This window comes from Quercus lobata, chromosome 6 (assembly GCF_001633185.2).
Source record: "Quercus lobata isolate SW786 chromosome 6, ValleyOak3.0 Primary Assembly, whole genome shotgun sequence".
NCBI lineage: Eukaryota > Viridiplantae > Streptophyta > Magnoliopsida > Fagales > Fagaceae > Quercus > Quercus lobata.
In genome coordinates, this window is record NC_044909.1 from 14,014,906 (window position 1) to 14,040,777 (window position 25,872).

Below are 25,872 nucleotides of genomic sequence, written 5' to 3' on the forward strand. Positions count from 1 at the left end.
GCAATAGTCATTAAAAGCTTGAGATGTGAATTCACCAACATTATGTAAACGAATTTTCCTAATTGGATAATCAGGAAATTGTGTTCGCAACCTAATTATTTGAGCAAGAAGCCTAGCAAATGCAACATTTCTAGTAGAAAGTAAACATACATGTGACCATCTGGTTGATGCATCAATTAAAACCATAAAATATTTGAATAGACCACAAGGTGGGTGTATTGGTCCACATATATCACCCTGAATTCTTTCAAAGAAAGATGGATACTCAACAACAATCTTTGAATGTGATGGTTTGGTAATTAATTTACCTTGAGAACATGCACTACATGGATAATCACTAAATAAAAGAATCTTCTGGTTCTTTAAGGGATGTCCGTGAGAGTTTTCAATAATTCGATGCATCATTATTAATCTTGGATGTCCAAGATGATCATGCCAAAGCATAAAAACCTTTGGGTCCAAACACTTCTGGTGTATTGCAACATTTGTTTCAACTGTTCTCATTATAGTATAATATAACCCAGAAGAGAAAATAGGTTGTTTTTCTAATATAAGCTTCTGGCCTGATACTATTGAAGTAATATAAAGAAATTCTTCACTGCCTTCGTTATTAGTTTCAATATGATAACCATTGTAACATATATCCTTAAAGCTAAGTAAATTTCTACTTGATTTAGAAGAATACAAAGCATCATCAATACAAAGTTTTGTGCCCTTTGGCAACATGATAATCGCTCTTCCAGAGCCTTCAATTAAGTTTGATGAACCTGATATGGTATTGACATTGGCTTTGCATAATTTTAAAATTTTAAAATATTTTTATCTTTAAGGATTGTATGAGTTGCTGCACTGTCTACTAGACAAAAATCTTCTCTATTCATCTTAGAATTGATTTTACTAGTATGACCCATGCATCTTCACATATGAAAAACATAAATTAAACTTTAATATAATGAAAGAAAAATAATTAATCAGTATGGACATTTCCATCACCAATCAAATTATCAAATTTTCCATCAACATTCTCAAAGAAATCAGAGACATCAAGATGAGTCATATCCATTCCATTTGGAAGGTCAAGATAATTCATGGGATCTTCAGGATCATTGTGATCAACAAAGTTTGTTTCAATTCCCTTTCCCTTTTCTTTTATGGAGGCTTGGTACAAATCTACAAAATGTTTAAGAGTACAGCATGTACATGAGCAATGACCTCCCATACCACACCTATAACACTTATTTTCATGGCCCTTTGATGGTTTTTAGCAACAGCTCATTATTTTGTTCGGCCACTAGAAGATAAAACATTAGTTCATAACACTTTATGAACATATGCATTCAATATTGCTACTACAGGAGCACATTCGAAACATAATATATGTGTCTTTTATTATACAATTTTAATTGTGGGCTGATTTTAAAGTACTAGATTAACTCACTTGCACCTTTAGTTTATTGCAACTTTAAGTGCACATCATACTGAGCTTTTAGGATAATCAAGTTCTTCTAGAACTTATAATTCTCCTAAGGGGTCTTTTATAGTAAAGTACTCAGTTTTTATGTAAATAATAACAAATAAAAAATATTGCTTTTGACCGATCCTTCTGGGATACTCTGTTGCCATCCATAATAATATCTTCAGGATTTATTACATCAACATAGATCTCATCAAGATTCATTACTTCTAGATGAATCTTAGTATCAAGGATCCATGATAATGAATTATTGCCTAAGATGTCAAGAGCAACAAATTCAAGCTTTGTAAGGTTTGACATAAATATATAATTACGTAAGTAATTAAATAAACAAATATTTTTATTATACAATATTTTAATGAAAGAATGCTGCATAGACATATATATTCAAAGTTGATTCATACACAGTACATATAACTATTATTAAGTAGCTTTATCACAAACCATTTTTTTTTAACAAAATATTTTTAATCAATTAAATGTGAATCTCAAAACGTGCATCTCATAACAATATATAACCATAGAATAACGTGAATCTCATAAAATTTTTAATCAATTAAAAATCACTAAAATTATGAGCATAAAACTTAAATACAAACAAATAGGATAATTACTAATTCCTTAAAAAGAAAACTTACAGTGAGTTGAGAGAACTACACAAATAATCTTTGATGTTTGAAGAACAATGGGAGGACAACTTCCTTTCCAAAATTGGGTAGAAGCTCGTGCTGATAACATATTGTGAAATGATAGAAATATATAAAACAAAGTAAAAGAAACAAGAAATATATATTCATAAACTCTTATATTCAAGTGGTCATCCACAATTCTTTTGATCTCTCTTAGATGTGTGTTAATCCCACATATATATAGGACCTTAGAATGCTTGTAGAGTTTATGGGATAAGGTTGTAATAATGAGTACACTTATGGATATACATCTCCCCTATAAGCTTAATACATTTCACCCTTTACACATCCCAAGTAACCTTTTCATTCCCCAAAGTTTACTCATTCCAATCAAACTTTATTTCTAACAAAAATCTATTGAACGACGCTACCTCTCATTTAATGTCTTTGTTATGCAAATCATTAGTTAGTAAATACTCCCCCCGTCTCAGTTTGTTTGTCCTCTATTCCATTTTGAGATGTCCTAAAATATTGTCCTGTTTCTAAAAATAAAAGTCAATAATTTACTAATGTTCCTATTATACTCCTACCTTATTTTCAAAACTATTTGAAAAGAAAACTAACAAATATTTAAAAAATCAATCTAATCGGGGCACCTTTTTAGTTGCCTCATTAAGAATAACTCTTTAAAAAAAAAAAAAAAAAACTGATAAATTTATTTAAGGGTAGTTTTGTAAACTTATACATTTTTAAAAGGCAGACAAAATAATAAATGATGTTCCCTTAAAACGTTTGTCTTTTCAAATAAGACAAACAAATTCGGACGGAGGGAGTATATAATAATGTCAAGAAGCGTTACAAATGAGATCATTAAAAAAATTATAATATTAATTAGCAATTATCACTATGGAATAGTAGTCTATGGTGTTACACATCTAAGGAAGTAGAATATATAAAGTTTACTTAAAGATATATGTAAAGATTCACATTATATATACATACACACACACACACACACATATATATATATATATGTGTGTGTGTGTGTAAGGGTTTTTTCAAAAAATTTAAATGTAAGGTTCTAAAAAAAATATTTAATGAGATCACCCAAAAAAAATTATCACATGCAACGCATGAGTTTGCGACTAGTTTAAGCTAAATTCAAAATTTGTAGTGAAGATAAGGATGGGGAGAATTCATTGTCATTCTTTGGTTCTACTGGAGTGAATCATCAAATATTTGGTCAGTCATGACAGGAACTTGATGAATTGAGACATGTTTCCAATAAACGTATTTATGCATATGCACATACGTATGGCAGAAATATAGATACCGTGGCATGTAATAGAGAACGATTACTTTTAGAACTACCGCATCCCCCAACCTCAAAAACAATGTGAATCAGAATATTTCATTTCAAACAATGTCATTCCACACTACATTCTCACTGAAAAAATCTATCGACCAATTTCTATCATTATATCTAACCACTTAGTCAAACACCAAAATTGGAAGAATCTTGAATTGAATCACTGCATGTGGCTCGCCTGTGATAACTTATTCGAATTTGCATGAACTAGCAGACCAATCACCAAGGGGGATGCTCCCTCCAGCATGAGCAAACCTTTCGGAATGGAACTGATTAGGAATGGGAGCCACTACCCCAGCCCCAATCCAGCCAGGTTCTATGCACCTTCTTATTTGACTAAATCATCTATAATCTCTTTTGGTGCAAACTTTCTATGATTCAGCACTTTATGATCTTATACAAGTACAGAAATAACCTTTCTTGGGCCATGTAAAGGCATCATTTGCTTCATATATGGATTTCAGATGGAGGCTTGGAATCCCATTAGTGACCAACATTTGAATTGACACGTTCGCCTATATGGAGGCATTATATTGATATGATGTATTGCTTGCTCGAATATTAGCGGAAATAATCCTTTTGCTGGATCATGCAATGACTAGAGACCAACTTCTTTTAAACAGCATCCCTTTCTCATGTTAATCTTCACCTTGAAATGGATACTTTCTATCTCAAAAGTGAATGCAGAGGATTATGATCCAGTTAAAGTGTGGTGGCATTTGTTTGTATTTTTTTCCCTGGTATTACTTGCTCAGTAAAAAACTAATAATATGAATTTCAAATTAATTCACAATTAGGATTAATTTCCGTTGAGTACAGAGGGTTTGCCTATTCCAAATAGAGAATCTCCATGACGATGAGTATTATGATTTATGTTGATGGTTCAACATAATATAAACATGATAGATGTGAAAATATATTTTCTTGAAAATAACTCATAATAACAATTGTAACATCCATATGTGTGGAATAAGAATACATCTTGACCACATTTACCTCCTTTGGAAGTTCAGTTTCCCAATACAGTATGCAAAAAGAGAGGCAAAGACAATGGGGAAGATAATAAGAACAACAGCAACAACACCTAAAAGATTGTGATGAAACCCAAAGTAGTCCTCTAAGAAAGCAGAAACTGTTGTTGTCTCTCCAAATGCTGATATTTCTTTGTCTATATCTCCATATTGCGAAGTCAGCATACCATTCAGTGCCCAAGATGTGGGACATAAATAATACAACCAAAGCCACCACTTTGGAATATGCTGCAACAACGGAGGAACAACATTTTTGAGTTACTTTTGATGCTTGACATATTCAAATCTCACCATCCACATGCAAGTTATAATTTTACACAAGTTTACATTATTTTTATTGTGAGTGTATATACAACAATAAAATTCCACTTCAAGAAAATATAAAAAACCGAGTAGTTGACATACTTAGTTGATCTCAAACGTAAAGACTAAAAGATTTTGGGTTGATGAGTCATAACTTACAGGTCTTGGTACAATGAACCCAGAGAACAAATTCAGCATTGTGTAGGAAGATGAAGCTACAATGGAAGCCACCTGAACATTTGGTGTCAATGAGACCAGAAGCATTCCTAGGTAATTGAAGTATAGCAGCGTACAGAACATGCTGTAGAATGACCAGAATATCTTATAGGCTGACCAGTATAAACCAATCATAGGGTATGTGATGATCACGTAGAGAACTGCTTGAGTGAACAAGTAGGGAACCTCAATTAACACCTAAAAAAAATCAATCCAAGTTACTTGAATTAAAATATTGCTAGGTACATCAAAGTATTCAGAATTTAAAAAGGGAGATTATGAGCTGTTGAATTAGTTTCATCCATTCTCTAAATTTCTAACAATTTATGAAATATCTTCATTAAATCCATTTTTAAAGGTTTGAGACCCATTCTCTGCTTAACTTTAACATTCCAATATACTAAAAAAAAATTAGGGTGTGTTTGAATACCACTTATCTATATATTACTAAAAGTTGAAACGTAGCGTTTAATACTGCTGCGCTCATGTTGAGCCACATCAGTATCCATGTCATTATCTTTTTTCTTTCCATTTTCTTATAATTATTTTTAATATTTTTTTATTTCATATTTACACTTCTCCAACCTTTCTTCATCCCTTACCTTTTCATCCCCCCACTACTTCTTTAACCTTTCTCCACCCTTACCTTTTCATCTCTCCACTACTTCTCTAACCTTTCTTCTTCCCTCACCTTCTCATCTCCCCACTACCTTTTACATTAATATCATTCTTCATCTTTCCCTTCATCTTCTTCTATTTTTATCTCTTCTCATTCATACCCTTTTACTATAAATTTGTCACAATCTCTTTCATTCTATGCATAATTTTCCCTTACTATTTCATATTTACACTTCTCCAACATTTCTCCATCCCTTACCTTTTCATCTCCCCACTACTTCTCCAACCTTTCTCCTTTCCTCACATTCTCATCTCCCCACTACCTTCTACATTAATATTATTCTTCATCTTTCCCTTCATCTTCTATTTTTGTCTCTTCTTTTTCACACCCTTTTACTATAAATTTGTCACTATCTATTTCATTCTATGCATAGTTTTCCCTTACTGAAAAAAGGTTTTCTCTCTCTCTCTCTCTCTCTCTCTCTCTCAATTTTTGGGTGGATTTTTATTTTTTATTTTTCTTGCATCTTCACTTTAGGTTGATAATTTTTTATATTCTTTAATCTACTTTAGGTTAATGCAATTCAATTTTTTTTTTTTTTTTTATAATTGTTGTTGTGTGTGTGTGTGTGTGTGTGTGTGTTTTTTTCTCTCTCTCTCTCTCTTTGATTATTAAATGTTATTCTATTGCGTTATAAAGGATTAAATATAGCATATAAAAATATAATATTATTCTACTACATAGTATGATTTGGATAATTTAATTTGGTAGTTATTGTAATTTAATAGCATGATTTTTATAATGCTCAATTTAGATGTTAAACTATGAGACTTTAATAATTTTTATTTATTTTTTAATCATTTGTGGTGGACAAAGTATTCTTAATAATTGTATTAGAAATACTCTATAATACCATTTATTTAGAGAAAAGCAAAGGTTGGCTAAACAAAAATTATTGGATAAGAGACAAATTTTATCTTTCGCAATTTTACTTTAATTATTATTATTATTTTATAATAATGCATATATAGAAATTTAATCCTTAGGTTTTGCTAATAATTGTTTATTTGATAATATGTTTTGGATGGATGAAATTACAATTTCTGCAAAGAAAATAACCTTAGTAGATTATAAACAACAAATTGTTTTCCTAATTGGTCCAATTAATCAGAGTTAAGTTTTATTAATTTTTTTAGTTACTTTTTTAAGTGTTTTGAATTGTAGGTAGAAAAAATAAGTTTGAGAAAGTTTGTTTAAAACTAAAAGAATAATTTCGAAATTTTATATTCTTTTTAATGATTCACAAAATGTTAAAACTTTTATAAAAATAAATAAATATTTTCGCTAACTTGCCTTTTGAATTTCTAAGAAAAATTGTATTTTTTTCATTTTAGTACGATAAAAATTATTAAATTTATGATTTATGATTGTTCCTATATTACATTTATGATTATTCTTATAATAAATAAAAAATATAATTACAAAATACATTACTCTTTATTAAATTAGTTTAAATTGTATAAAAAAATTTAATAAAACCACTATAAAAATAATTATCATGCGCAACGCGCAGGTCCACGGCTAGTTTTGCTAAAAACTGAAAACACTGTAACAAAATAATTTTTAAATGTGTGAATAGTGCCATGAGACCTATTTTTAATGAAAGTTTATAAAAATAAAAAAAAAAAAAAGTTTGTAACGCAGACACAAGACGCTGCCTTTTCATCAGTACTCAAACGGGTACTTAATTGTACTTTATCAAGAATTTAGTTTAATTAATTTTCATGAGAGCTTTGAACCTGTGCCAATGAATAGGCCCATGAAGAGTACATTCCTGCAAATCTTTCTCGGTACAAAACAGTCCGCTCTGTTGCAACGATAGGCAGAACCGTTGAGCAATTGTTTATGCCAAAGAAGACAACTGCAGTGAACATTGAACCAAGGACATTGAAGATGTCCTGCTGGGTGTTTCTACCAAAAAGAGAAACAAAGTGTCAAGTCAGTTATTTCACAATGATTTCCTACTTCGGCTTCATATTGTAGCAAAGTAGAGCATAAATTTATATACTAAAAACAAAAAAGATTGAGAATCATACTCTTCATCATCACCCAGGAAAAAGTCAATAGTATGATAAAGGTTGTAAAATATTCATAAGAATTATGTAATGCATCAATGAAGTAACTTAGATTATAGCTTGCAATGAGCAAGGGCTGATAAAGGAGTGGGAAGCAGATTTAGTTTCTGAGTGGACTTGGATCAATTTTATATTGTTCAAATGGTGTATGAAAACATAAATGCAATTGTCCCAACTAACATTTTCTCTCCTCTCTTCCAGAACAGTATTCCAAACAGAAGAGACGAGGCAGACAGCAAAATAAAGCGCATCAAATTGTATGAAGGACTTCGCCAATAGGACAAGTGTTGCTTCCATAAGCACGCTTTGAACTGCTCCCAACCAGTTTGTGGAAAGCGGGTAGGAAAATGCAATTCCCTTGAACCAGTGGATGGTGAACTCAATTGCTTAACCAACTCTTTGTTTTGCCTACAGTCAGAAAAGCAAGATTCATATTTTAGACAAGCTCTAAAATTTTTGTATCAAATAAATTTTATGAAAAAATTGTATACATTGTTAAAAAATAAATAAATAAATATAATTCTTATCTATAGTATCCATTGATCATGATTTATGTTCTTTGCAAAGAATGCAGTATACTCTACATAAACAATTGTAGACACATATACATGTAAACATGCTACCCAATAAGGACGCATCAAGAAACTCGGTATGGTAGGTGACAGCGATAAAGTCGCTTTTATGCAGTGGCTTATAAAATGGTGTACTTACTCATATAAGGTGGACCCCCTATAAATTTGTGCAAAATCTACACCAAGTTCAGCTTCAGCAGATTTTGAAGTAACTTCTAGCATCCATGTTGCTGGATTATAATTGTCTTTAATAGCAGGCACCCCAGGGATAATCTACAGAAAAATTGCCATGGAGAAGAATCCGGACTAATTTTGTCACAGGTATGATATTGTATTTGATTGACAACAATAAAAGATTAACATGAAATATAAAAGTTGCATAATTAACTGACCTCAAAGTACTCAATAACCTGACTTGAGTGCTGCCCTAGTGAGCCAAAATAAATTATGTGGCCTCCATTTTTCATTAGAACCAACTGCAGTATAGTTAGACTTAGATATGAATCAATGTTATCACATCACATCGATATTAAATTATTCATAAGGATGATAAAAAATAAAATAAAATAAATCAACATGATCATATTTTCTGAAACAGCAAATAGTTTTTTTTTTTTTTGGGTTGGGGTGGGGGGGGGGGGGGGGGTGAGGGAAGTAAAACTGAACATATAAATGTAAATTGGTAAAGATTAAATAAATATAACTGGATTAAACTTAGAATATTGAATTGTAAGATCCCAATCTTTGAAGATAGTAAAACCTCTTTATAAGAATTCTCACCAAAAGAGTTCAAAGGATGCAAGATCATGCATAACACGTCACTTTGGAAAGAGATGTACACTAACAATGAAACAGTGAGTTATCTGTCCGTGAATAATGCAAGTAGCACACCTGCAAATCTTCAATCTTACTGAACAAGCTTGGATGAGTATATCAACTTGTTTTTGTGCACTCCTCTTAACAAGATGTGAAAATTGCACCAAATGGGAATTAGGTCAAAGTGTCATAAAAAATAAAAAAGGATTAACTCTTCCAAGCTGAGATGAAACTTAAAGAAGATTATCATCTATAAAAAAGGATTAATTTCTTTGTTCTTATAATATGAAGATATTTCAAGCAATTATGTAAAACATTTTTTTGACCGTTACAATGAGGGAGGGGGAATTTGAACCCTGGATGTCTCCATTGAAAATATCAAGAGGTGATAACTAGTTGAGCTACAAGACTCTTGGCAAGCAATTATGTAAAACATGGGACATATACAACTAAACCATAAATAATTTATATACAAGTTATACCAAGGGAAGCATGTTATGAAACATATTCAAATTTCCTCACTTCATTGCATTATGAAACTAGGTTATGAACATTATTTTACCTCATCAAATGCCTCAAAGATATCAATACTTGGTTGGTGGATCGTGCACACAACTGTTCGTCCTGTTTCAACAATATTCTTGACTGCTCTCATAACAATTGCAGCTGCCCTTGCATCTAAACCTGAAGTTGGTTCGTCCATGAATATGATAGAAGGATTGGCCACAAGCTCCACAGCTATAGTCAGCCGTTTACGCTGCTCAGTTGATAAACCACTAACACCTGGAATTCCTACTAAAGAATCCTTGATCCCATCAAGCTCAATAGTTTCAAGTACTTCATTTATGAATTCCTGGGGGAAATTGCAAAAAGAAATTTCAGTGAAATTCATTTAAATGAACAATTCTGAGACAAAATATTTGATTATGCAGAAAAACAGATACCATACTGCTTTAGTATATGAATCAATCTGAGATGAGAGCCGCAGCCAAGCAGAATATACCACTGATTCTTCTACAGTAATTTGTGGAGAATGTATATCTGTTTGCTCACAGTAACCCGATATCCTAGCAAATGTGTCTTGAACCTTTGGGTGCCCACCAATTCTAATCTCTCCTTCAATGGTACCACTGGTTTTCCTTCCAGAAAGAACATCCATAAGAGTTGTTTTCCCTGCTCCACTGACACCCATCAAAGCTGTCAGAATGCCTGGTCTGAATGCACCTGTAATGTCAGAAAGAAGCTGGAGCTTTTTCTGCATAAAACCATGCCTTCGCATTTCCTGAGAACAAAATGATGTCAAAATAATTTATTTCAGTTTAGATAGCTCTCACTCCTAGTCCTTGTATTTTATAACTAAGGATATGTAGTAAAACTAGCTCTATTAGAATTACCAAAGGGGTATCAACATAATACTGCATGTCATGAAATGTTACAGTTAAGGGCTCAAAAGGTAGAATCATCCTTCCTGAAAATTTGAGGAACAACAAAATTTCATAAATGTGGAAAAACATATCTTAACTTGACAGAAGATGTAGAATGAACTTACTGATCTAATATTATATAGAATAAAATGGAATAATCAGGACAAAAAGACTTTCTCACCCTTTCTAGGTTCTAAAGTAGTTTTAGGAGAAGCACCAGTTGGTGTCTGGTCTCTACTTAAATTGCTGTGGCTGTCTTTTTTTCCTTGAAGTTGAGAGTGCTTTTCATAAGAAATAAGAGCATGAGACTTTCCTGGAGCTGAATGTAAATTGAAGTGAAAGTTAACATACATGCTAGAATATTTTGTTTCTTTTAGTGTCCACGTAAGCAAAGGAGATGCTCTTACACTTTAAGAAAGTTAATGCCAAGGTAAAACCAACATTAAATAGTACTGTGAACCCAGTTAAGGCAGCGATTGATATCCAATAAAAATAACCGTCAAAGTTTAATCCATGACTTTCTAGTGCTTGTTGCCCAAGAGTAGTGTTTACAGACAGATTCTGTGAAAAAGAAAAAGGAGCAAAGAATCAGTAGTTGATGGATGAACAGCTTCACATATTTGTAAGAAAAGTATAATAGGGTTTACTTTTTTGCAGGTTTCCAATTTGAATAGGAAAAGCCTCATTCAAAAAGAATGAGGAAAATGAAAGGGAAAGTCTTTAGAATGCTAAAAAAAGGATACCCTTTTAAGAATTTATTAGTATTTTCCTTTCCTTTACCTTGCTCTTTCAAACATCCGAAGGGAGTTTTAAGAGAAAATATTTACAGGGAAACTTTCCCAAGAAAAAGGCAGAACTTCATGGTTTTCATTATTACAATAAAATGAAGCCAAACAGGAAAACTTCAATTGCAAAAAGTTCTTCCAAGAAGAACTTTCCATGAAATCAAACAAATACATGTAAACCAAATGAAAATCATAAAATTTGAGCATTGTAACTGTCCTATTGGCCCAACCAAAAAAATTGCATCACTCTTGCATTTTTTTTTCTTTTTTTCTTGGTTATTAGCACAACAATGAAAGTGATTAAATTTCACCTTTTCCCATCGAGGAGAAAGGAATTCATTCACAGTGAGGCCTATCTCCCCATATGACAAAGGAGAAATCCAAAATCCCCACTCCAACCAAGCAGGCATAGAGGCTGCAACCAAAAATATGCTAAGCACAACCATCTGAATAAATTTCATTGGCTTGAATATGAGAAAAGGTAAGAAAAATCTTACATTTTGGGATAACAAAGCCACCAAATAATAAAACAACTATTATGGACAGGCTACCAGCTGTCATAGAAGCAACCACAGTTTGGAAGAGTGAGGCAATAAATCTGAACATGGATATTGACATTAGATGCACAGTCAAGAGTAGAAGGAACTGGCGGAAGAACCTAAGAAACATGGATAAACAGATGTAAAAATTGAGATAATTATGAATAATAAAAAATTATACTAAAGAGTATCTAATAAGAAGAAACAGCAGCACTCACCATCTACATCTTGTTCTCAACCAGAAACATATTTAATATTCAATGAACAACCTAGGAGAAAGCAAAAGCCACCATAGAATGTTGTCTAGGTATAAGATCTCATACATCAATATTAACAAGCATATAGTAGCATTCCAAGTGATACAAATATATTATTCATAATTATCTAAGTTTCTTAAAAACTTCTAGTAGCTTTACTGAACCTACAAGCATGGAAGTAATCATATAAATTTTTGCCCTCAATTTAACAGTATATCGCTCAAGATTTCATCTCAGACAGAATGGAACATTTCTTTCTTTTTTGATAGATGAACTTTTCATCTAGATCTCACCTTCCAACCTCAGGGCTGTACCCAATGACATAGTATGTAAGAGCTGTCCAGACAAAAGCTTCCAAGAATGATAACGGAACTTTTAGGATGGCAGAAGGAATTGCATAAGCCCAAGCAGGATAAAAGAACAAATCTTTTTGTTTGTAGAAAACTGCAAGTCTTGAGACAGTCATGGGAAGTTCTGGAAATCCATCAACAAGAAGAATGAGGAGCGCATAGAATAATGACCCCATATAATAATTTGCATGGGTTGAGTCAACGGCCATTTCAGTTCGAAGGAAAACAGTCATTGTTATTGAAGCAATGATGACTAACTGCAGGTAGAAGAATACCAAAATAAAAATAAAAAATTTGAATAAGAGGGGTCAGAGTGGAAGCTAAATAAAATTGACAGAGAAACATTCAAACAAAAAGAGCTACCTGTGTTGATTTGAACACATAAATAAAAGAATTCCTTCTCATGAGAAGAAATTCCCTCCTTGTACAAGCTTTAAAAAGTCCCCATTTAGTTAATGAGTATGGTCTAGAGGATAGAGCGTTCCTGTGGCTGTGAGACTTATCAAATGGCTTAGAGAGCTCCTCATCTAACTTGTGGCTGAGATGGGAATCTTTGAATATTTTAGCAAACTGATCAACAGAAACATAACTGTAGAGTTGATCTGTTTTGTGCCAATACTGTGCTTGATCTTTACTAGAGATAACCTGAAGCAAAAGAATATAGAAACCAGTTACGATTGTATGACGAGAAATAGTTGGATATGCAAATATGAACGACAAATCTACCTCCTGAAGGAAGTCAGCAGCACTTTTCCTGTCTGGACACTTAAACCCACAATCCTCAAAGAATTTGAGAACACAAGTGCGTGGACCATGATACACAATCTTCCCTTCTGCCATCAAGATAATGTCATCAAAGAGATCAAAGGTCTCTGGTGCAGGCTGAAGAAGTGAAATCAATGCAGTGGCGTCAATGATATGTGCCAAGTGCTGAAGGCAAGAAACAATCTGGAAAGTGGTGGAACTGTCTAAGCCATTTGATATTTCATCCATAAATAGGGCTTTTGTTGGTCCCACAATCATCTCACCTAGATAATACAAAATATATCAACAATCATATTGATTCAATCCCTTGAAATTTAAAAGCACAACTTATTCAGGAATAGAATATTATATATAACATTATTTTAAGCCTATGCTACAAAGATTCATCATCTACAAACTTTGCATAATCTCCACACTACCTATGGTCAACCTTTTCTTTTGACCACCAGATATGCCTCTTCTTACATGATCTCCAACCAAAGTGTCTGAGCAGATATCGATACCAAGGATCTGTAAGACACATTAATACGGAAAAAAAAAAGGATTGAGAGTGGTTCTTAAAAAAAGAGATGCAGACATGATATTGAGCTCTGCACAAGCAACCTAGAAAACTATACCTTTAGGATGTAGTCTGTCTGAAGGGAAGTCTTCAAACCCTTAACTGATACTGCCTGAACCATTGGAATAGAGAACATTGAATTTATCATTTTAAGGATATAAAAATAAATAAATTACATGCTGTATGAATGCCGCATTGATTAGCTTACTAAAATAAACTTCTTATTGTATAAATGTTTTCTGTAATGATGATCTAACTGAGTCCAACCTTACTTAGAGCTGAATAGCAAAAATGGATTTATGTAGCCAACCCCTAGGAATCAGGATCTAAGGCTGTCTTTGAGGACAATAGAGAGGAAACAAAACTTCTAACTTATGGTTTCCCTCTTAAGCATTTGAAATATTTACTTAATTTACTTTCCTTTCATTCTTTCAAGGAAAAAAATGAACGGGATAAACTGTACTCTTACATATGAAAGAAACAAACTTGTTCAACCACATCAATGTCCAATAAGTTATTTCTGCTTAATATTTTGGCTTTGCTGAAGTTGTGAAAGCGTGGTGAGAAGCTATGTATACATGATGAGGAAGTTTTATGTATGCTATATGGTACCTTCATGTAAGCATCTACATCAGGATCTGGGATAATCTCTTCCTGCTTCTCCCTTTGTGTGACTTCCATGATAATGTCTTTCATGCATAAATAAAAACTACTCATCAATATCAATTTGAAACCTGCTTGATAAAAATCCTGCATTAAAATCACCATTTTTGCTCAGCCAAGGAGTTCTCACCAACTCGGCTTCCTACACCCTGACAGCATGCAGAGAAATCAAGTGTTTCCCTTACAGTCATCTCTGGAATATGCAGGTCATGTTGGCTTACGTATGCCGCCGTTTTCTGAGGAACAAATTCTTCCAGCAAATAGCCATTGTAAGATATTTCCCCACTAACCTGATCAAAGAAAAACCATGAAAAAAGTCAAAATAAAATTTAAAGGCACACAGATCTGAGATAATGCTGTAAGTGTTAATACTGATGTAGATAGAAAGAACAGAAAGAGTTTCAAACAGCCCAATAATGACATTTTATTTTGTTTACACGTAGGTTGTTAAGAATGCATTAGTTCAAGAAGAATTTAAAGATGCAATTCATATTGCATACTGATCAAGTGAAAACAAGTATAAAGTAACTGAATAGTCTAGTGCATATAATCATGTTTTTATAGGATCTGATGTAAACACCAATTATTTGAATGCAATTTCCTTCGACAGTTCAGGATGAATTATTATGAGATAGCTTGAATGAGTCTTTAAAAGTTCAAAAGCTATTTTATTGAGCTCCAATTCTCTAAAGAAAGCCAATGTATTGTTTTTCTAGGACCTTGCAAAGGTCTCAAAAAGATTTAAAGACTGAACCTTTAGAGAATGACTTAGCTTTCCTGACAGAGCCAACAATAGTGTAGTTTTGCCACATCCTGGAGGGCCAAGCAATAAAGTCATCCTGCAGCAAAGACAAGCCAAAGTTAGTCAACTTTCACCTTTCTTAAACTTCTATTCTTTCCTTCCTAAGGAGCACCAAAAAAGTGATAATGTGAAACTCTTCCATTTTTCACTCCATAGGAATTTTTTAGAAGGTATGTGAACCGATTGGAGGAAGATATCAGTCAGTGATAAGGAATATAAGAAATCAGCTGATCTCTTTTAAGGACAGATAGTAAAATGTGTGATACATGCAATAGGTACAACTGATTAATTCTGCAATCAGTAGCTTTGTACTGAGGTCTCGAGAATGTGGGTCAATTACAATCTCAAAAAGTGAAAGCATCCCTCCAGATTGTGACTTCCATTAACTTTGGAAGTTTATATAATAAAATCTATAAATAGACCAAAATCATTGGCTACAATAATCAGCATGCATAAGCCAGAGATATCATATGGACTAACTAAACTGTAGAAGTACCTATATGTTTCTTTTCATGGAGAGTAGAACTCATGGCTTTGTTCATCACCTTTTTGTGTGTATTATCAGCAAATTGGACAAAATCTAATTTGAAAGGATATTTGACCCAAACTAAATCATGTCATGTTTAAATCTGAAGGAGTCATATATATCCATATTTTCAAACTTACTGCAACAAACAGAGCTTTAGAAACATAGTCTTTTGTAACTGAAATTTAAAAAGTCTATTTCATTACCAAAAAGAAATATGAACTCATGGAAGTTTGAATATCCCCTTCATCGTCCCCTTGGGGCCAATAGTTACTTCTCAAAAAGAAAAAAGAAATATGAATTCATGGACAATATCCTTTCAATTAGTGAAAGTTTTTTTTTTTTTTTTTTTTTTTTGAGTGCTAAATTTTGCTAAATACCTTCCGGGCTTAATAATGCCACTGACATCTTTGATGATGCTTATCTTGGCTTGTTGAGTTTTAGAACCTGGAAGCTTGGCAAGGCCCTGCCACAAACAGAAAGCTCCAATGCCTTAAAAATTTATAAATAAAAGACTCTAGTGGACAATTTGTTTTGAGCTCTTAAAGTCAAGTGGTACAGGTCCATTTCCATGCTTATCCAAAAGATGAATCAGTGAATATGACAAATACAAAATGGCCATCAAGCATTGAGGTATTCACAACATAAGACCAAAGATCATTTTGCAAGGAAGTACCTAATGTAATGACTACCACAGGATATAATATGCATGTCAAATATTTGTTTTTGCTCTCACGTCTCCAGAGGGTCAGCGACTAAATTAAATAGTAAATATGGAAGTCACTCCTACAAGTCAAGATACTTACTGAAATCGTGCTTTTTAGGGTGTTCCAGAGAGTGGGGAGGGGCTTGCCATGAACTACCTCACACTCTGCATCTACACAGAGATTCTCATATCTCACTTCAACAGTAGGCAATTTTACTCCAACTCTGTAAATCAATAATTAACCATAAACAATGAATTATCAGACTATTATAGATGCAGCATTAAATTTAAGCTCATCAAGACAAGGAGATTTGATTCCACTCTAGAGAGAACTTTTCTGGAAACAATCAGACATCCAATAAGAAGCAAACTTAACCACATATTTTAGAATATATTATGCACAACAAAATAGATGTACATGGTATGCACATTCATATTAATTTACAAACATGTGTATGTTTGTGCAATATATGTTAATAGATACATGAATATCATGTGAAAAAAAAGGTTACTTGTCAATTCTCCTTCTAAGCTTTTGCAATAACCGGAGGTTATCATTTTCGATGTGTTTGATAAGCTTCTCTACAAAAATATGCCTTTCTTGAGCTCCAAGTTTGGTAACATCAACCATGTGTTTCCCTTTAGCATCTTCATCTGCACCTGTGCTACCATAAACATCAAACAAAGCTGAAGTAATTCTCTCAAAAGTGGGTAGTCTCTGAATTGAAGCCCATTGCAACTCATATTCATCATTGTCATCAATATCATGTTCAGACTTTACAGCAGAACTGCTCCCAAAACTTAAGGCATGGCTTCTAAATGAAGACCTTATACTTCTTCCAATCTCTGCTAACTCAACTTGCAGAGCCTCTATCTCACCTGGTCCTCCCAGCTGAGCCATTATTGGATAAGCTGAAAAGCTTCAAACTCATACATATATAACGAGAAAGATGAGAGAAAAACACATAATGCAAAGTGCAATGTAATGTATTATCTTAGGAAGTTGATTGCTGTTGAACAGGCCATTTATAGACATGACTAATATTTGTAAGGAAAAAAGCATCATTTGATTTACACCTTTTCCTCCTAATACATTAATTAAATATCAAATAATTTTTCAGATATGATTAAGATTCACAAGGAAAAGGAAATAATAGAATAAAACATGGACAAAAGAGTATATCCATGTACAAAACAGCAAGCTTCATTCAGTTACTGCTAGACCGTTAAATCTTTGTATATGGAAGATTTGATTCCACTGACTTCTTTCAACCAAAGTATGATAAGCACATCTTTGAACCGGACCAAGGTTTTCATGTTCATGGACTATTTGAATAATATTAGGTTCAGCGCCATGAACCATGTCTAATTACTTTTTAAAATGTAGACAACAATCATGCATGCAAACTTCCATAGAATTCAACGGTTCTATGGCAGAAATCTGGAAAGATCACACACAAGCATGTCACATTTATTTTTTAAAAGTGGTTTAAATAATTCAAATCCACATCTGACTCCAATGTGTTGATCCCATGCCTCTTGAAAAAGTGGGCCCCATACAAGTATTAACAACAAAGCTATAAATAAGAGTGTGAATAGAATCTACATCTGACTTGGGTTGTTGTAACTGAGCTCTCAAAGAAAGACAGTCAAGGAATTAGACATTATCAGCATCCTGTTTATACACTCAACAGAAATGCAATTTGACATTCGGAAAGCTCAAGATAGGGATTATGTTGCTTAATTAATGGAAGGGCATGGGACGGCACAGGATAAAGAAATTTTTTTAATGCTAGATAGGCCATTGGGGGCAATTTGACAAACAGTTAACACACAAACACAATATAACTCATCAAAGACGTCATAACCTTATTGATCGCGTGTTGTGCTTAACCTTAGTTGGCAACATTTTATTCTTTTGAGTGAGGCCCAATATTGGCAATATGCAGAACATATTATCCTATGCATTAAATTTGTGATTGAATTTCAACAACATACTGTGTCTATAACATGTAATATATTTCACCTTTTTTTTTTTTTAAGTTAAGATAGTATTTCAAACTTATGACATCTGCTCCATGATGATTGTTCTTTATCATCAAACTAAGATACCAATTGATTTTTTGTGTAGGATGGGATTGAATTCAAATCTCTAATTTGGTGACAAGAGATTTTACAACCCACTATATTTCACATTTTAAATGCATATAATATGAGAATGAATGTAGGCAATAATATTTATTACCAACAAATACCAAGTGTTATCTTATACATTAAACTTTGTATGTGAGGATGGTGTCACATTATGATAAAAATATATTATAGCGTGCAAGTGCAAAACCGTTTTGCCATTACTTGTATCTTAATAAAAATTACGTGAAATAATACCGTCCAAGTGCAAATCCTTCTGCCATTACCTTGATATTAATAAATAACATAAAAAGGTTTTTTTTTACTTCAAACGGCTGACACATTCACTCTTTTTTATTTTATGGGATAAAATAGAATGATATAACAATATAGTACGTTGAAAATCCATAACAAATCCAAAAAAATTAGACTAAATCTTGGCATTATTGTTTTTTGTATTTATATGAAGGGAGAGAAGTGACCCGAATCTATATATTAATAAATAAATAAAAATTGAAGAAAGAGTTTAGTGGGTAGTCTTTGCTCAATTCTCTTCTCTTTTTTTTTGATAGGATTTTGCTCAATTCTCTTATTAATAAATAACTCAACTCTCTTCTTCTTCTTTTTTTCTTCTTTTTTGAGAAAAACTCAACTCTCTTCTTAACTTCCTCAATTTCAAATATAATGTCTACTAACCCAGAAGACACATAAATAATTACAAGCAAATCTCAACATCAATTTCATAACAAATTTTAAGTAGTATATTGTTATTAACTGTTATTGGTGAGCAAAAAATTAGTTCTAATGGTGGATTCAAATTAGAATAAATTATTTAGGATTTTTAATATAAATAATGTGAACGTAGCAATTTTTTTTTTTTTTTTGGGTCTGCGTGCTTGTTGTGTCTAAGTAAATCAATTAGACACAAAAAACCGAGCATAAGTTTTCTTATATTTGGAAAATCTTGCATCCTAGGTCTTTTTCTTTTTTTGTATAAATAAGTTAACAAATTGGGATTAAGAGTGCGTTTGGGAAGCGTGTTTTGCGCTTCCCAAACGCACGTTTGCGTTTCAAGATTTAAATTTTTTTTTTTTTTTCCAGCGAATGAACAGTAAAAGTACTGTTTATGTACTGTGCAAGAGACAAATTTTACTGTGCATTTATTGTTTATACATTGTTCATAGAACCCACAATCACTTTATTTAGAAAAAAATATTAAAAATGGGTCCCGCGATACTATTTACGCATTTAAAAATTATTTTGCTACAGTGTTTTTCAGTTTTCAGTTTCAGTTTTCAGTTGTATCCAAACGGATTAGTGTAGTTGTTATTGAATAAAATAAGACGAGATCTGAATCTAGATTTTTTATGCAAAGACAAAATTTTACCAGTTCACCTACCTGAAAAACTTTGCATCATAGTCAAAAAAATATATCAAATGGAACTTACCCACATCCGCCAACAAGCAAATACCAAACGAAGATGCATTGATAGGACACAAGAAAGCCGTGTACATCAACTATAACACAATAAGAATAATTCCATTTTAGGAGGCAGAACAAAGGGAATAACCACAAATTTGGCATTTTAGATGAAAAAAAAAAAAAAAAAAGAGTTGAAATTTCAAAACAATTAAAGAATCACCTCAAGTTTGCAAAGAGGGACTAATCATGTCTATTAACACATCAACTATGTACAAAAGGTACCAAGATTATTCCCCCTCATATATCAGGGATGTTTAAAGGGTTATACGGTACTTCAGAAAGACTTGCAGACACACAGCAATTGTTGTTATCCATCCGAAGCTGATCAATCAGTAACCCGCTGGTAGTGCCCAGTGCCTCATCATAAGAACAATTCAGCTAGACCCACAAAAAGGTAGAAGATAAAAAACAAGCAGTTATGTTATGTTTTCAATCGATGTCAACCATAGAGTCAATTTCAACGGCATCATCACTTTTATGAACATCTGCCATCATCTCCTGCTCCAAATCATAGATCTTGTCATTCATACCTTCCTTTCTATATGCCTCGACCATGATAGAGTATGTTGTGGAATTTGGTTGACATTGCTTATCTTTCATCCGCGTAAAAACTCTCTCCATTTCCATCAAATCATTTGCCTTTGCACAAGCTGATATAACCGCATTATAAAAAGAGGCATTCTCAGGTATCTCAAACTTCCCAGCTAACTGTGCACTGCTAATCACCTTATTGAAGAGACCTGCATTGGCATATCCATTAATAAGACAGCAGAAAGTCTTGGTGTCTGCTTTCATACCCTCAGCACGCATCTGATCAAATGTGTACTCCATGTGCTTTGCATCCCCAGCATCTGCAAAAGCCTCGATCACATTGTTGTAAGTAGATGTTGTCCATGGAAATTGAAGCTTCCTCATGTATTCCATCACAGATGACATTTTGTCGTACATTCGTTTTTTCCCATAAGCACCAATCAGGATATTAAAAGTGCGTGTTTCAGGCTCAATCCCAAAATTGCGAAATTTCTCATACCATTTCTCCATCATATCAAGCTGACCCTTGTTACCAAACACACTAAGGATAGTGTTCATTGTCCAGACATCAGGTTTACATGTTCTGCTCTCCAGCATCCCTGATAGCACCTTTTCCATTTGGTCAAATTTCCCCGCCTTACCATAACCATTTAACACAATGTTCTGTGTGACTGTGTTTGGAGTTATTAACCTTTCAGCCATTTCTTCATACAAGGACTCAACTAGTTCAAATTGACAAGCATCCACACAAGGTTTTATCAAGGTACTGTAAGTAAAAACATCAGGTTGACAATGGGGGAGGGTCTTCATTTGATTAAGAATTGAGAATGCCTCGTCAATTTGATTTTTCCGACAATACGCCGCAAGTAAAGCTGTGTAAAGTTCAGAAGTAGGTTCCAATCCTTCTTCAACCATTTCTTCAAAAAGTTGTCTTGCACGATGGGGTTCGCCAGATTTTCCAAGCAAAACAAGGAGCTTCATGTAAGTCCCTTCTTTAGGTTGATAAAAGGGTTGTTCTCTGAGCATCTCAAAAACCTGAACAGTCAAAGTAACCACTGCTGCACATAAGAGCTAAAACAACCAGATTTTGATTTGAACCTACTGATAGGACATAGTTATATAACTTATACTTATAAGATAGTAAACTTCAAAATGTGGGAATGCTTCTTTATAGTTTATAAACAAGAGGTGGAAGAACAAAAGGCTATGTTCTGGTAAAATTCACATTCCAGCATAGCCAATATAATAAGCATTTAAAACACTTTTTCACAAGAAAATACTTGCAAGTTTGAAACTTGATAAAAGCTACCAATTTTTTTGTTTTAGCTAAGCAAGTGAAGAAGGAGATGAGTGGATGAAGCTTATAAGCATTTGCTCAAACCCACCCCCAAAAAAAATTACTCCAACATCTAAGGTAGTTTAGGCACTTATACGTACATATCACCACTAACTACTTAGTGCTCATTTGGCATTGCCGTCAAAAGTAGAGGCTTTGGTGTTTTTAGTGTTTTGCAAATTACAGTAAATAGTATTTTGAAATTCTGGATTTATAAATAATGAGCGCTAAAAGCTCCAAATATCAGCTTTGGCAAAGGTTTTTTTCAGCTTTAAGGACCCCTTTAAAGCTCTTTAACAAAATTGGCAAATGTTTGGCAATTTCTGCTAAAAGAGCTTTAAAGCTCTCAAAGCACTTAACATACCACAAGACACACCCAAAGAGCTTTAGAGCTCTCAAAACTCTTTTCTGGATGTGTGTAGCCATGTGAACTTAGAGCTCATCAACCAGAAAGGAGATTTAAGAGCCCTAAAAAGCTTTTTGGAAGAAAAAAGGGGTCGATAAAAAGTGGTTAAGTTCCATTAAGCTTTTTTTTAAATCAAAAAATAAAAAACCTACTAGATATAGCAGAAATCCAGATCTTTTCAGACAAAACTTGTTATTGCTTTTAGAGAACCAAGACCTACTACTTCGAGAGGGAGTCCAGACCTCCATGTTAGACTATCTAAAAATTTGTAACTTAGAAATTCAAGACAGTTCTTTATATATTGTTAACACATGAATTTATACAAGGCAGTCTTCTAAATAGATAAAAATAAATACTAACTCCCTATAATCTATCAATCAAACTAATTGTAATCCTAACTAATCCCAATCAAAATTAAGTTTTTGAATAAATAAAACCTATCTCTATCATTATTTATTCAATACTAATTGAAATAAATTAAGCACCTAACAAAACTTTACAATTTTTTTTTTTTTTTGGATAAGAACAAAACTTCGCAATTCTATTCACTAGAATTTATCAAACTTTCAGCTTCACTGCTAAAGCTTTAATTCATACAGCAATGCCAAAAGGGCACAAGACCAATTGGGCTCCATTTTTTTTTATTTTTTTGGGCTTAGTTGACAGAACAAAACCACTAGTTACTTGAAAGAAATAGTGGAGCATTTCTAAGATAAAGTCTAAGCAAGATTGAGTGATAAGAATTTTATTGTTCAAATTGTTACAATATTCACATCAACATTCAAATACCCAGAAACCAAAACCAGAGTCTTATTAGCCTAGCAGCAAAATAAAGAACAAAAAAAGAGAGTAAAGGGTCAAACCTGAAGGGCTTGGAGCCATTGTTTCTTTTGGATAAGTTCAGACAAGGTTTCAGTGACAGTGTTAGCCCAGGCCTTGGCGTTGTTCTTGCGGTCCAATTTCTTCTTCACATTCTTGAGAGGTGTCTTCCTCTTTGAAGTACCATATATTGAGGTTTCTGAAAACCCAGGGAACTCACCTTGCTTCCAGTGCTTCTTTTTGGCCACTGAAGATGATGAAGATGAAGTGGTGGTGGTGGTTTTGGGTGGAGGTGGTGCAAATGCACAGTGGATGAAGGTAGATGGTTTTGGGTGATGGGGTCTGAGGTTGGTGGAGGGGAAAGAGGTGTTGTTGATGAGTGAAGATGAGAATGAGAGAGAGATTGAAGCCATGACTGACCGTCTACTGTCTCTGTGATTTTTCCCTGATGAAAGTGGTGGGTTTGTGGGTTTTAGGAGGGGCATCCAAATGACTTCTTTGGCCTTATCTTCAACTCTTCATGTCCAAATCTCTCTCTCTCTCCATTATATATATATATATATATATATATATATATATAGGGAAAAATGCTCATACACCCCCTCCTCTAAACTTTTAACTACTGGCCAAAAGACCCCCTTAACTTTTTTATTAGCCAATTTACTCCTTAAACTATTCATAATTGCCAAATCAATACTTTTGTTAGTCATACGATGAAACACTAATAGAATAAGCAAATGTCACTCACGTGACTTTCAAATACAAACATAAAATAAACCCAAATGTCCAAAACCCAACGGAAAGAGGAGAAGAGAACCAGGTCCGGCAGAGAGAGAGAGAATCCACGCCATTCAGAGCCACTGCTGAGCTTCTCGCAGAGAGAGAGAACTTCTTTGGCCTTATCTTCAACTCTTCATGTCCAAATCTCTCTCTCTCTCTCTCTCTCTCTCTCTCTCTCTCTCTCTCCATTTTATATATATATAGGGAAAAATACCCATACACCCCCCTAAACTTTCAACTACTGGCCAAAAAACCTCCCTCAACTTTTTTATTGGCCAATTTACTCCTTAAACTATTCACAACTGCCAAATCAATACTTTAGTTAGTCACACAATGAAACACTAACGGAATAAGCACATGTCACTCACGTGACTTTCAAATACAAACATAAAAAAAAAAAACTCAAACGTCCAAAACCCAACAAAAAGAGGAGAAGAGAACCAGGTCCGGCAGAGAGAGAGAAAATCCATGCCGTTTAGAGCCACTGCCAAGCTTCTCTCCGTCGTCTACTTGGTGGTTCCGCCGCACTGTTCAATCTAGAAACCACCGCACAACCGCAACACCATCACTATGACCAAAACCCATCAAGAACCAGTGAAGAAGAACAAAAAAAAAAAAAAAATGTGCAGAAAAACCAGAAAAAAATGAGCAGAAATATGAGCAAAACCCAAATCAGAAAAACCAGAAAAAAAAGAGTAGAAATATGAGCAACCCAAATCAAAACCAATAGATTGAGAACAACTAGCAAAAACCCAGCCCGAAACGCAGAGAAAGGCCAAAACCCATGCCCGAAATGCAAACAAAGCCCGAAACCCAGCCTAAAATCCATGCCAAAACACAAACACAAACGCCAAAACCCATATTGAAACACAAACACAACCCGAAAAACACTCTGAAACACAAACATAAATGCTGAAACCCATACCGAAATAGAAACACAAACGCCAAAATGGGTCAGCGATGGAGGCTTGGGGCTTGGGTTGGCGACAAATTGAGGAAGAAAGATGGTTGGAGCTTGGCATGGGAGAGACATACCTAGATTGAACAATGCAGCGGAACCACCAAGGCGCCGTTGGGATAAGGGCAGCGAGACAGCAGAGAGAAGCTCGGTAGTGACTTTATACGACATGGATTCTCTCTCTCTCTCCCAGACCTGGTTCTCTTACCCAGATTGAACAATGCGGCGAAACCACTAAGGCGCCGTCGGGATAAGGGCGGCGAGACGGCGAAGAGAAGCTCAACAATGGCTCTGAACGGCATGGATTCTCTTTTTCTCTGCCGAACCTGGTTCTCTTCTCCTCTTACCGTTGGGTTTTGGACGTTTGGGTTTTTTTTTATGTTTGTATTTGAAAGTCACGTGAGTGACATGTGCTTATTCCGTTAGTGTTTTAACGTGTGACTAACTAAAGTATTGATTTGGCAGTTGTGAATAGTTTAAGGAGTAAATAGGCCAATAAAAAAGTTGAGGGGGTCTTTTGGCCAGTAGTTGAAAGTTTAGGAGGTGTATGGGCATTTTTCCCATATATATATATACACACACGCACACTTACTAACAAAAAAAAAAAAAAAACTGATTTTTTTATTGATTTTTCAATTTTTTATAAAAAATTTTCTAAAAATTAATGATTAATAGATGCTCTAAAAGGACTCGTTAACTCTATATATATATATATATATATACCTCAAATCAAATATGAGAGATTAACACTTTTTCCAAAGTCCAAACTTAAATAATAATTTCTTCCTTTAAGATTTGAAGAATACATTAGTTCTTTCATAAATAATAGTAATACAATATTTCAAATTTTGAAAAAAATTCTCTTAACCAAACTCTAGGCATAGTTTTT

At 33.6% G+C, this 25,872-nt stretch overlaps 2 protein-coding genes across 2 annotated transcripts; both read right to left on the reverse strand.

Moving 5' to 3' along the window:
- Positions 1–4,416: 4,416 nt before the first annotated feature.
- On the reverse strand, positions 4,417–20,192 carry LOC115994393 (pleiotropic drug resistance protein 3-like). Its single transcript, XM_031118527.1, has 25 exons — positions 20,119–20,192; positions 17,053–17,452; positions 16,641–16,764; positions 16,215–16,300; positions 15,261–15,345; positions 14,637–14,796; positions 14,456–14,532; positions 13,902–13,955; positions 13,704–13,794; positions 13,246–13,547; positions 12,883–13,164; positions 12,463–12,776; positions 11,871–12,031; positions 11,685–11,788; positions 10,996–11,149; positions 10,770–10,907; positions 10,559–10,632; positions 10,114–10,446; positions 9,727–10,017; positions 8,741–8,824; positions 8,488–8,621; positions 7,957–8,184; positions 7,441–7,612; positions 4,966–5,220; positions 4,417–4,731 (listed from the first exon to the last, which is right to left on the reverse strand). The coding sequence occupies exons 1-25, from the start codon at positions 20,183–20,185 to the stop codon at positions 4,465–4,467; spliced, it is 4,437 nt and encodes a 1,478-aa protein (XP_030974387.1). The 5' UTR covers positions 20,186–20,192; the 3' UTR covers positions 4,417–4,464.
- A 71-nt stretch (positions 20,193–20,263) lies between these two features.
- Positions 20,264–23,781, reverse strand: LOC115994394 (pentatricopeptide repeat-containing protein At3g06430, chloroplastic). Its single transcript, XM_031118528.1, has 2 exons — positions 23,290–23,781; positions 20,264–21,719 (listed from the first exon to the last, which is right to left on the reverse strand). The coding sequence occupies exons 1-2, from the start codon at positions 23,728–23,730 to the stop codon at positions 20,583–20,585; spliced, it is 1,578 nt and encodes a 525-aa protein (XP_030974388.1). The 5' UTR covers positions 23,731–23,781; the 3' UTR covers positions 20,264–20,582.
- Between the last annotated feature and the right edge of the window lie 2,091 nt (positions 23,782–25,872).

Excerpts from the sequence above, each read along its gene's own strand:
- LOC115994394 (XM_031118528.1), bottom strand. The coding sequence starts at position 23,730 with ATGCCCCTCCTAAAACCCACAAACCCACCACTTTCATCAGGGAAAAAT. Across the intron at positions 21,720-23,289 it reads AATGGCTCCAAGCCCTTCAG|GTTTTTGAGATGCTCAGAGA; the intron begins GTTTGACCCTTT and ends TTGACTGTTCAG.
- LOC115994393 (XM_031118527.1), bottom strand. The coding sequence starts at position 20,185 with ATGTACACGGCTTTCTTGTGTCCTATCAATGCATCTTCGTTTGGTATT. Across the intron at positions 8,825-9,726 it reads TCTTTGAGGCATTTGATGAG|TTGGTTCTAATGAAAAATGG; the intron begins GTAAAATAATGT and ends ACTATACTGCAG. Across the intron at positions 4,732-4,965 it reads GGTTCATTGTACCAAGACCT|CATATTCCAAAGTGGTGGCT; the intron begins GTAAGTTATGAC and ends CCGTTGTTGCAG.